Raw genomic sequence first — 12594 nt, forward strand, 5'->3', positions numbered from 1 at the left:
GTACAAGTATATGAGCTTATAGTTCAGAGTGATACTTATGAATAGTTTTATTACACTATGTTGAGAAATATTTTTAACACTTCGAGTTGAAGAAAATGTTTCATGGAAGAACTTATAATTATAAATGTACAGGGTGTCTTTGTAATTCTGAAAATGTTATCATCTTGATATCCTGCTGAGAAAGTAGAAATTGTCTCAGTATTCTCAGCAAAAAAATTGTAATTGGGATATTTAAAACTACTATTATACTCTTTTCTAAAGCTCGCAGATGATGGAATATTCATTCTTTTCTATTTCAGTTACCACCACAAGCCCTCCAGAAAATACAAGTAAGTTTAAAATAGAAAACTGAATTGTTAAAAAATGTCAAAGGAATATTTAAAGGAAAAGGAAATTAAAGATGGCCACTACAGAAAAATATTTTTGAAACAGAAAATTTCAATTTTTTCAATTGCAAAAATGTCATAAGTATAGACAGAAGAAAGACATTTAAAGGCTTCAGCTTGGTGATTTTATTTTGATGTGAAGCTTTCTGTTGAAAAACCTTGTAATAAACTAGTTTTAGAACTCTCTTCTCTTGAAAAAATGACAAGTTGCAATGCATTGCCGTAGTCCTTAATGGAATACAGTACAAAATTAACGTTCTCAAAATGTTCTCTGTAAGCTCAGATGCTGAATCTCGATCTTTTCTTGCAGCTCTATGCTTTGAATTCATCTGTAATTGGACTGAATGGTTTGATGTTAGCAAACCTGGAGAAGATGGCGGTGACTATGAAACCTACGATGCAATAAGACAAGAACATGGAGAAAAAATATGTGAAGCTCCTGAAAAAATTGAGTGCAGGGCTAAAAATAAACCTGATTTAAGCTTAGAGGAAATTGGCCAGAAAGTAGAGTGTAATGTTACATATGGACTAATCTGTAAAAATGAGGAGCAAGATCCAGCCCTGTGGCCACTTTGCTATAACTATGAAATCAGGGTAAACTGTTGTAAGTGGCGTCCTTGTGAGATTACAAGTACACCAAGTCCAACACCAACTGCAACTTCAACCACCACTAGCACAACAGTACCCATCACCACTATAACCAGGCAGCCAACAACAATTACCACCCTGCCCACAACTACCCCAGCCATCACAAGCGGATTCACACCATCAGTCACCACCCCAATAACTTCACCCCATTCAGGTATTTAGCAGACCAATGCTCTCTGCTCTTGCTTTGCAACAGGAAAAATAGAGGGCTGTCAGCTTCAGGACTGTCAGGCACGTCATCGCCGTAGCAGATATTGTGCTGGCAGGCAGTCTTATGCTGATTGGGAGCTCTGTCCTTCTGCTGGAAAGAAGATCCCTAGAAGGACCCATTGTGCGGGATTAGACTAGGCCTTAATTTAGACTACTATAATTTTAGAAATTGTCTGGGTGGGGCTGTGCAAAAATTCTTCCCTTGGTCCTCTCACTTTCCCTCTGTCATTGCTAAAGTTTGCCTGTGATTATAGATCTAGGAAGAAAGGATTCCCCTGATGAGATCTCAGGAACAGTCTCTGCAGGCTGCCACTTGGGAACTGTGGTCTTTGGCTGCTGAGATCCACTAGTACTTTGTGAACCTCTTCATCAGGCTGATGTTGCACCATGGGGAAACTACATAAGAATCATCCATTAATATATTCATTCTCAGACCACAGCATCCCCTCTCAGTTCTTATTCCATGACACAGAGAGGTGTTCTAAGTAATAAGGCAGAGATAGGAAGTCTCACAGAGACTTACTCCTCAAAACATCTTAATCATTGGTAGGTATTTTCAATTTAGTAAGAAGCATATTACAGCAACATCCCCAGTCTCTTTGATATGAAATGATTGCGACGACCATGACCATGTACTGGTTTGGAATGAGCCTACTTTTTGAAGGCCACAAAGGAAGCCCTAGTGATATTACATCTTTATAGTCATAAAACTGGGATGATAGCCAGAAGTTTGTGGCAGCTGCCTAACTTGTAAATTATGTTCAGTGCATAATGTTCCCACCCATACAACTTGCACATGTGTCTGTTTTCTCTGTCCATGCTGTTTCTAACAGCTCAACCTTCATCCACAACGACCACGGTGCCCTCTACACCCCGATCAACAACCACTCCCACACCAACAACGTCGAAGCCTCCCAGCACCACCACCACCACCACCTCAATGTCCCCCAGCAGCACCACCAGCAGCACCCCGGGGACAACAACGACGGTTACTGGCCAACCAACAACCACCCCAACTACTGCAAGCACATCCACGCCCACACCAACATACACCACCACCCTGCCAACTCCCTCCACAGGACCTATAGGTACTTGTCTGCTCTGTGCCTGCGTGTGTTGCCTTGCTGTGGGAGAAACAAAGGTCCTTGAGCACATCAGCTTGTGCCTTCTGTATGGGATGGGGGGTGGGAGTAATTTTTGTGGGTTCCCTGAAGAGGCATGTGCCCAAATCTAGTGCTTGGGCTGGCTGTTTCAGAAGTGAGGAGGCTGCAGGGGTCCTGGGTAGAAGGTCTTGTGTTCCCTGACTCAACAGCGCTCCGAGGAGGCTTTTTGCTCAGGTGCCTCTGCCCGTCTTAGGCAGACACTGAACTGGCGGGAAGTCTTGCTTTTGCTGCTGTCGGATCTCGTCCCTCAGCCGGAGAGAATGTACTGAGTGGGACCCAGGTTGTGCAATGGGAATGGGACTTGGTTTTGTGGCACTGCCACGTCAGGCAGTGTTTGGGTGCAGCCGTGCAGACTTTCTTCCCTTTCTTCTTCTGCATTTCCTCTGTGGCCATCGCTGCCGCTCACTGGCAGTGCTGTCTGTAGGAAGCTTTGAAGCTCTTCCCGCAAGGGTCTGGGGAAAGGTTTCAGACTGCGGGCTGACCCTTGATACGGAGCATGGCTCTGGGCAACTGGGTTCTTCCAGCGTTCCCATGAGCGTTGTTCTCCAGCTGTCTGCGTGCTGCTGGGAAGCAAGCTACCGTTTTGGCAGCAGTGCATGTCCTGTGCCTGCTTCCTTTGTGGTCATGAGCCTTCCTGGTGTTTGGTTTCTCCCCGAGACAGTGAGGCGGTGTGAGCGGCACGAAAAGGTGAGAGAGCGGCGGGACTCCCTGTTCAGTCGTCCTCCGCCTCGTGTGTTGCCCTTATGCGAGTGTTTTTTGCGCATGCGAAGACCAATCCAGGAGTCGTGCCCTAGCTGCAAGGGGGAGGCAAACGTGGCTCGGCAGTGCCTGTGTCCTGGTTTGGCCCTAGTGTGCTTCGTATGGCCAAGAACGGGAGGCCTGCCCACACAAGGGAGCTTTGTTGTTGCCTGGGTTGGCTGACCGATGTAGCAGTATCCGAGGGGCACCCTTGTGTGCAGTGGATGCCCAGCGCGCCACCCGCGAGTGTGCTGGTTCCCCAGCTTGTTTTCTCAGTTCCTGCTGTTTCTAATTGTTCCTCCTGTTGTCGTCCCCCAGACTGTACATGCCAATGGACAGACTGGATTGATGTGAGTTACCCAGACGCTTCTGACAGAGATGGCGGTGACAATGAAACCTTTGAGAACATCCAGAAGCACAACCCCTCCTGGGTCTGCGTGAAGGCTGAGAATATTTCATGCCGAGCAGAGAGATTCCCTGATGTTCCCATTGAAGATTTGGGGCAGATCGTGACATGCGATGTCAGCACAGGCCTCATCTGTAACAACAGGGATCAGACCGTAGGAGGTGCATCAGTGGTGCCGTTCTGCTACAATTATCAGATCAGTGTCTGCTGCACCCCCAACAAACCCGAGTGTATACCAAGTACCACTGCCAGCACCACGACAGCCCCACCCTCGTCCACAACGACCACGGTGCCCTCTACACCCCGAACAACAACCACTCCCACACCAACAACGTCGAAGCCTCCCAGCACCACCACCACCACCACCTCAATGTCCCCCAGCAGCACCACCAGCAGCACCCCGGGGACAACAACGACGGTTACTGGCCAACCAACAACCACCCCAACTACTGCAAGCACATCCACGCCCACACCAACATACACCACCACCCTGCCAACTCCCTCCACAGGACCTATAGGTACTTGTCTGCTCTGTGCCTGCGTGTGTTGCCTTGCTGTGGGAGAAACAAAGGTCCTTGAGCACATCAGCTTGTGCCTTCTGTATGGGATGGGGGGTGGGAGTAATTTTTGTGGGTTCCCTGAAGAGGCATGTGCCCAAATCTAGTGCTTGGGCTGGCTGTTTCAGAAGTGAGGAGGCTGCAGGGGTCCTGGGTAGAAGGTCTTGTGTTCCCTGACTCAACAGCGCTCCGAGGAGGCTTTTTGCTCAGGTGCCTCTGCCCGTCTTAGGCAGACACTGAACTGGCGGGAAGTCTTGCTTTTGCTGCTGTCGGATCTCGTCCCTCAGCCGGAGAGAATGTACTGAGTGGGACCCAGGTTGTGCAATGGGAATGGGACTTGGTTTTGTGGCACTGCCACGTCAGGCAGTGTTTGGGTGCAGCCGTGCAGACTTTCTTCCCTTTCTTCTTCTGCATTTCCTCTGTGGCCATCGCTGCCGCTCACTGGCAGTGCTGTCTGTAGGAAGCTTTGAAGCTCTTCCCGCAAGGGTCTGGGGAAAGGTTTCAGACTGCGGGCTGACCCTTGATACGGAGCATGGCTCTGGGCAACTGGGTTCTTCCAGCGTTCCCATGAGCGTTGTTCTCCAGCTGTCTGCGTGCTGCTGGGAAGCAAGCTACCGTTTTGGCAGCAGTGCATGTCCTGTGCCTGCTTCCTTTGTGGTCATGAGCCTTCCTGGTGTTTGGTTTCTCCCCGAGACAGTGAGGCGGTGTGAGCGGCACGAAAAGGTGAGAGAGCGGCGGGACTCCCTGTTCAGTCGTCCTCCGCCTCGTGTGTTGCCCTTATGCGAGTGTTTTTTGCGCATGCGAAGACCAATCCAGGAGTCGTGCCCTAGCTGCAAGGGGGAGGCAAACGTGGCTCGGCAGTGCCTGTGTCCTGGTTTGGCCCTAGTGTGCTTCGTATGGCCAAGAACGGGAGGCCTGCCCACACAAGGGAGCTTTGTTGTTGCCTGGGTTGGCTGACCGATGTAGCAGTATCCGAGGGGCACCCTTGTGTGCAGTGGATGCCCAGCGCGCCACCCGCGAGTGTGCTGGTTCCCCAGCTTGTTTTCTCAGTTCCTGCTGTTTCTAATTGTTCCTCCTGTTGTCGTCCCCCAGACTGTACATGCCAATGGACAGACTGGATTGATGTGAGTTACCCAGACGCTTCTGACAGAGATGGCGGTGACAATGAAACCTTTGAGAACATCCAGAAGCACAACCCCTCCTGGGTCTGCGTGAAGGCTGAGAATATTTCATGCCGAGCAGAGAGATTCCCTGATGTTCCCATTGAAGATTTGGGGCAGATCGTGACATGCGATGTCAGCACAGGCCTCATCTGTAACAACAGGGATCAGACCGTAGGAGGTGCATCAGTGGTGCCGTTCTGCTACAATTATCAGATCAGTGTCTGCTGCACCCCCAACAAACCCGAGTGTATACCAAGTACCACTGCCAGCACCACGACAGCCCCACCCTCGTCCACAACGACCACGGTGCCCTCTACACCCCGAACAACAACCACTCCCACACCAACAACGTCGAAGCCTCCCAGCACCACCACCACCACCACCTCAATGTCCCCCAGCAGCACCACCAGCAGCACCCCGGGGACAACAACGACGGTTACTGGCCAACCAACAACCACCCCAACTACTGCAAGCACATCCACGCCCACACCAACATACACCACCACCCTGCCAACTCCCTCCACAGGACCTATAGGTACTTGTCTGCTCTGTGCCTGCGTGTGTTGCCTTGCTGTGGGAGAAACAAAGGTCCTTGAGCACATCAGCTTGTGCCTTCTGTATGGGATGGGGGGTGGGAGTAATTTTTGTGGGTTCCCTGAAGAGGCATGTGCCCAAATCTAGTGCTTGGGCTGGCTGTTTCAGAAGTGAGGAGGCTGCAGGGGTCCTGGGTAGAAGGTCTTGTGTTCCCTGACTCAACAGCGCTCCGAGGAGGCTTTTTGCTCAGGTGCCTCTGCCCGTCTTAGGCAGACACTGAACTGGCGGGAAGTCTTGCTTTTGCTGCTGTCGGATCTCGTCCCTCAGCCGGAGAGAATGTACTGAGTGGGACCCAGGTTGTGCAATGGGAATGGGACTTGGTTTTGTGGCACTGCCACGTCAGGCAGTGTTTGGGTGCAGCCGTGCAGACTTTCTTCCCTTTCTTCTTCTGCATTTCCTCTGTGGCCATCGCTGCCGCTCACTGGCAGTGCTGTCTGTAGGAAGCTTTGAAGCTCTTCCCGCAAGGGTCTGGGGAAAGGTTTCAGACTGCGGGCTGACCCTTGATACGGAGCATGGCTCTGGGCAACTGGGTTCTTCCAGCGTTCCCATGAGCGTTGTTCTCCAGCTGTCTGCGTGCTGCTGGGAAGCAAGCTACCGTTTTGGCAGCAGTGCATGTCCTGTGCCTGCTTCCTTTGTGGTCATGAGCCTTCCTGGTGTTTGGTTTCTCCCCGAGACAGTGAGGCGGTGTGAGCGGCACGAAAAGGTGAGAGAGCGGCGGGACTCCCTGTTCAGTCGTCCTCCGCCTCGTGTGTTGCCCTTATGCGAGTGTTTTTTGCGCATGCGAAGACCAATCCAGGAGTCGTGCCCTAGCTGCAAGGGGGAGGCAAACGTGGCTCGGCAGTGCCTGTGTCCTGGTTTGGCCCTAGTGTGCTTCGTATGGCCAAGAACGGGAGGCCTGCCCACACAAGGGAGCTTTGTTGTTGCCTGGGTTGGCTGACCGATGTAGCAGTATCCGAGGGGCACCCTTGTGTGCAGTGGATGCCCAGCGCGCCACCCGCGAGTGTGCTGGTTCCCCAGCTTGTTTTCTCAGTTCCTGCTGTTTCTAATTGTTCCTCCTGTTGTCGTCCCCCAGACTGTACATGCCAATGGACAGACTGGATTGATGTGAGTTACCCAGACGCTTCTGACAGAGATGGCGGTGACAATGAAACCTTTGAGAACATCCAGAAGCACAACCCCTCCTGGGTCTGCGTGAAGGCTGAGAATATTTCATGCCGAGCAGAGAGATTCCCTGATGTTCCCATTGAAGATTTGGGGCAGATCGTGACATGCGATGTCAGCACAGGCCTCATCTGTAACAACAGGGATCAGACCGTAGGAGGTGCATCAGTGGTGCCGTTCTGCTACAATTATCAGATCAGTGTCTGCTGCACCCCCAACAAACCCGAGTGTATACCAAGTACCACTGCCAGCACCACGACAGCCCCACCCTCGTCCACAACGACCACGGTGCCCTCTACACCCCGAACAACAACCACTCCCACACCAACAACGTCGAAGCCTCCCAGCACCACCACCACCACCACCTCAATGTCCCCCAGCAGCACCACCAGCAGCACCCCGGGGACAACAACGACGGTTACTGGCCAACCAACAACCACCCCAACTACTGCAAGCACATCCACGCCCACACCAACATACACCACCACCCTGCCAACTCCCTCCACAGGACCTATAGGTACTTGTCTGCTCTGTGCCTGCGTGTGTTGCCTTGCTGTGGGAGAAACAAAGGTCCTTGAGCACATCAGCTTGTGCCTTCTGTATGGGATGGGGGGTGGGAGTAATTTTTGTGGGTTCCCTGAAGAGGCATGTGCCCAAATCTAGTGCTTGGGCTGGCTGTTTCAGAAGTGAGGAGGCTGCAGGGGTCCTGGGTAGAAGGTCTTGTGTTCCCTGACTCAACAGCGCTCCGAGGAGGCTTTTTGCTCAGGTGCCTCTGCCTGTCTTAGGCAGACACTGAACTGGCGGGAAGTCTTGCTTTTGCTGCTGTCGGATCTCGTCCCTCAGCCGGAGAGAATGTACTGAGTGGGACCCAGGTTGTGCAATGGGAATGGGACTTGGTTTTGTGGCACTGCCACGTCAGGCAGTGTTTGGGTGCAGCCGTGCAGACTTTCTTCCCTTTCTTCTTCTGCATTTCCTCTGTGGCCATCGCTGCCGCTCACTGGCAGTGCTGTCTGTAGGAAGCTTTGAAGCTCTTCCCGCAAGGGTCTGGGGAAAGGTTTCAGACTGCGGGCTGACCCTTGATACGGAGCATGGCTCTGGGCAACTGGGTTCTTCCAGCGTTCCCATGAGCGTTGTTCTCCAGCTGTCTGCGTGCTGCTGGGAAGCAAGCTACCGTTTTGGCAGCAGTGCATGTCCTGTGCCTGCTTCCTTTGTGGTCATGAGCCTTCCTGGTGTTTGCTTTCTCCCCGAGACAGTGAGGCGGTGTGAGCGGCACGAAAAGGTGAGAGAGCGGCGGGACTCTCTGTTCAGTCGTCCTCCGCCTCGTGTGTTGCCCTTATGCGAGTGTTTTTTGCGCATGCGAAGACCAATCCAGGAGTCGTGCCCTAGCTGCAAGGGGGAGGCAAACGTGGCTCGGCAGTGCCTGTGTCCTGGTTTGGCCCTAGTGTGCTTCGTATGGCCAAGAACGGGAGGCCTGCCCACACAAGGGAGCTTTGTTGTTGCCTGGGTTGGCTGACCGATGTAGCAGTATCCGAGGGGCACCCTTGTGTGCAGTGGATGCCCAGCGCGCCACCCGCGAGTGTGCTGGTTCCCCAGCTTGTTTTCTCAGTTCCTGCTGTTTCTAATTGTTCCTCCTGTTGTCGTCCCCCAGACTGTACATGCCAATGGACAGACTGGATTGATGTGAGTTACCCAGACGCTTCTGACAGAGATGGCGGTGACAATGAAACCTTTGAGAACATCCAGAAGCACAACCCCTCCTGGGTCTGCGTGAAGGCTGAGAATATTTCATGCCGAGCAGAGAGATTCCCTGATGTTCCCATTGAAGATTTGGGGCAGATCGTGACATGCGATGTCAGCACAGGCCTCATCTGTAACAACAGGGATCAGACCGTAGGAGGTGCATCAGTGGTGCCGTTCTGCTACAATTATCAGATCAGTGTCTGCTGCACCCCCAACAAACCCGAGTGTATACCAAGTACCACTGCCAGCACCACGACAGCCCCACCCTCGTCCACAACGACCACGGTGCCCTCTACACCCCGAACAACAACCACTCCCACACCAACAACGTCGAAGCCTCCCAGCACCACCACCACCACCACCTCAATGTCCCCCAGCAGCACCACCAGCAGCACCCCGGGGACAACAACGACGGTTACTGGCCAACCAACAACCACCCCAACTACTGCAAGCACATCCACGCCCACACCAACATACACCACCACCCTGCCAACTCCCTCCACAGGACCTATAGGTACTTGTCTGCTCTGTGCCTGCGTGTGTTGCCTTGCTGTGGGAGAAACAAAGGTCCTTGAGCACATCAGCTTGTGCCTTCTGTATGGGATGGGGGGTGGGAGTAATTTTTGTGGGTTCCCTGAAGAGGCATGTGCCCAAATCTAGTGCTTGGGCTGGCTGTTTCAGAAGTGAGGAGGCTGCAAGGGGTCCTGGGTAGAAGGTCTTGTGTTCCCTGACTCAACAGCGCTCCGAGGAGGCTTTTTGCTCAGGTGCCTCTGCCCGTCTTAGGCAGACACTGAACTGGCGGGAAGTCTTGCTTTTGCTGCTGTCGGATCTCGTCCCTCAGCCGGAGAGAATGTACTGAGTGGGACCCAGGTTGTGCAATGGGAATGGGACTTGGTTTTGTGGCACTGCCACGTCAGGCAGTGTTTGGGTGCAGCCGTGCAGACTTTCTTCCCTTTCTTCTTCTGCATTTCCTCTGTGGCCATCGCTGCCGCTCACTGGCAGTGCTGTCTGTAGGAAGCTTTGAAGCTCTTCCCGCAAGGGTCTGGGGAAAGGTTTCAGACTGCGGGCTGACCCTTGATACGGAGCATGGCTCTGGGCAACTGGGTTCTTCCAGCGTTCCCATGAGCGTTGTTCTCCAGCTGTCTGCGTGCTGCTGGGAAGCAAGCTACCGTTTTGGCAGCAGTGCATGTCCTGTGCCTGCTTCCTTTGTGGTCATGAGCCTTCCTGGTGTTTGGTTTCTCCCCAAGACAGTGAGGCGGTGTGAGCGGCACGAAAAGGTGAGAGAGCGGCGGGACTCCCTGTTCAGTCGTCCTCCGCCTCGTGTGTTGCCCTTATGCGAGTGTTTTTTGCGCATGCGAAGACCAATCCAGGAGTCGTGCCCTAGCTGCAAGGGGGAGGCAAACGTGGCTCGGCAGTGCCTGTGTCCTGGTTTGGCCCTAGTGTGCTTCGTATGGCCAAGAACGGGAGGCCTGCCCACACAAGGGAGCTTTGTTGTTGCCTGGGTTGGCTGACCGATGTAGCAGTATCCGAGGGGCACCCTTGTGTGCAGTGGATGCCCAGCGCGCCACCCGCGAGTGTGCTGGTTCCCCAGCTTGTTTTCTCAGTTCCTGCTGTTTCTAATTGTTCCTCCTGTTGTCGTCCCCCAGACTGTACATGCCAATGGACAGACTGGATTGATGTGAGTTACCCAGACGCTTCTGACAGAGATGGCGGTGACAATGAAACCTTTGAGAACATCCAGAAGCACAACCCCTCCTGGGTCTGCGTGAAGGCTGAGAATATTTCATGCCGAGCAGAGAGATTCCCTGATGTTCCCATTGAAGATTTGGGGCAGATCGTGACATGCGATGTCAGCACAGGCCTCATCTGTAACAACAGGGATCAGACCGTAGGAGGTGCATCAGTGGTGCCGTTCTGCTACAATTATCAGATCAGTGTCTGCTGCACCCCCAACAAACCCGAGTGTATACCAAGTACCACTGCCAGCACCACGACAGCCCCACCCTCGTCCACAACGACCACGGTGCCCTCTACACCCCGAACAACAACCACTCCCACACCAACAACATCGAAGCCTCCCAGCACCACCACCGCCACCACCACCACCACCACCTCAGTGTCCCCCAGCAGCACCACCAGCAGCACCCCGGGGACAACAACGATGGTTACTGGCCAACCAACACCCACCTCAACTACTGCAATCGCTGCCTCAACATCAATAATTATCATTCGAACACCGACTCCTCCTCCTACAGAAGCACAAAGTAATTATTTGAATTTATTGTCATTTTTTGCATTGCTGTTAGACAAATATGGCTTTGTTCGCACGTAAAGATGTGTCTTTAAAATATTTTTACTCTCAGAGAGTCTATTTGATATATATTTCCAAATGAAACTACTGAATCATAGAAGAGTTTAGGTTGCAAGTGACCTTTTTAATGTTCTTTTAGTCCAGCTGCTCTGCCATGGTCATGGACATCTTTTACTACATCAGGTTGCTTGGCGCCCCATTCGAAATGACCTGAATGGTTCCACTCATTTGGCACCCACAACTTAACTGGGAGTCCTGTTCCAGTTTCTCATCACCCTCAGAATAACATTTTTTTCTCATGTCCATCTAAACCTAACTTCCTTCACTTTAAAACGGTTGCCCCTTGTCCTATAATTAGAAGCTCTGCTAAAATGTCTCTCTGCCTTTAAAAGCCTCCTTTGTATATTGAAAGGCCACTGTAAGGTCTCCTAGAGCCTTCTCTTCTCCATGCTGAACAACTCCAGCTCTCCCAGCCTGTTTTTATAGTGGAAGTGTTCTAGCCCATTGCCTGTTTTGTGGCCTTCCTCTGGAGTTCCTTAAACAGTTACATGTCTCTGTTTTACTGGAGACCCTAGAACTGGATGCAGTACTCCAGGGGGGGTCTCATGAGAGTGGAGTAGACTGGATCCAGTATTCCACTCTCCACTTATAAGGGAGAGAGCACGATGTGTTTCTGCTTCTCAGTTCCATTCTCTTTGACTATCGTGAACATGAGGACTTTTTTATCCTGGTGCCCCTACCCAGCTTAGTTACTGAACTGATGGGAAGTCTTGCTTTTGCTGCTGTTGGACCTTGCCTTTCAGCTGGAGAGAATGTACTGAGTGGGACTTGGTTTTGTGGCACTGCAACATCGGGCAGTGTTTGGGTGCAGCCGTGCAGACTTTCTTCCCTTTCTTCTTCTGCATTTCCTCTGTGGCCATTGCTGCCACTCACTGGCAGTGCTGTCTGTAGGAAGCCTTGAAGGTCTTCCCACAAGGGTCTGGGGAAAGGTTTCAGACTGCGGGCTGACCCTTGATACGGAGCATGGCTCTGGGTAACTGGGTTCTTCCAGCGTTCCCATGAGCACTGTTCTCCAGTTGCCTGTGCAGTTCTGGGAAACAAGATTATGTTTTCCCAGCAACATGAGATCCCCTAATGACCCAGTGAATATGTCTCTGATAACACACCATTGGTTCCTGTATTTCCTTCTGCACATGAAGGAGTGTGCCTGTTCTCAACCAAATGTGAATTTTAGTTGAAGGACTGTCCTTGTGGACTCTGTGGGCTGAAGGATCATATCTTGCTTCCTCCTATCCTCCAGCATTATAACTGCACTATTATTATGTAGGCAGTGCCTCTCTATCTGCCATATATCTATTATATCATGTAGTAAAAGCAAAAATAGATGGCTCTGGGGCCAGCCTCTAAGTATTGTGAGTAATATTAAAAATGCTAATCAAAAACTATTTTAAAGGGGCCTGAACTAAGGCCCATGGTGAAAACTGGCTTGGTCACGTGAGAGGGAGAAAGCAGAGAAG

At 51.9% G+C, this 12594-nt stretch overlaps 1 protein-coding gene across 1 annotated transcript in view; it reads left to right on the forward strand.

The window, feature by feature from the left end:
- The window catches only part of MUC2 (mucin 2, oligomeric mucus/gel-forming), a 59877-nt gene that overhangs the window by 27527 nt on the left and 19756 nt on the right, over positions 1 to 12594 (forward strand). Inside the window, exons 29-36 of the mRNA XM_065636882.1 lie at positions 300 to 329; positions 697 to 1176; positions 2108 to 2332; positions 3464 to 4069; positions 5201 to 5806; positions 6938 to 7543; positions 8675 to 9280; positions 10413 to 11030. Of these exons, the coding sequence (XP_065492954.1) occupies positions 300 to 329; positions 697 to 1176; positions 2108 to 2332; positions 3464 to 4069; positions 5201 to 5806; positions 6938 to 7543; positions 8675 to 9280; positions 10413 to 11030 (3777 nt within the window). The remainder of the gene's footprint in view (positions 1 to 299; positions 330 to 696; positions 1177 to 2107; positions 2333 to 3463; positions 4070 to 5200; positions 5807 to 6937; positions 7544 to 8674; positions 9281 to 10412; positions 11031 to 12594) is intronic.

Source organism: Caloenas nicobarica, chromosome 5 (assembly GCF_036013445.1).
Source record: "Caloenas nicobarica isolate bCalNic1 chromosome 5, bCalNic1.hap1, whole genome shotgun sequence".
In the NCBI taxonomy this organism is placed as follows: Eukaryota; Metazoa; Chordata; class Aves; order Columbiformes; family Columbidae; genus Caloenas; species Caloenas nicobarica.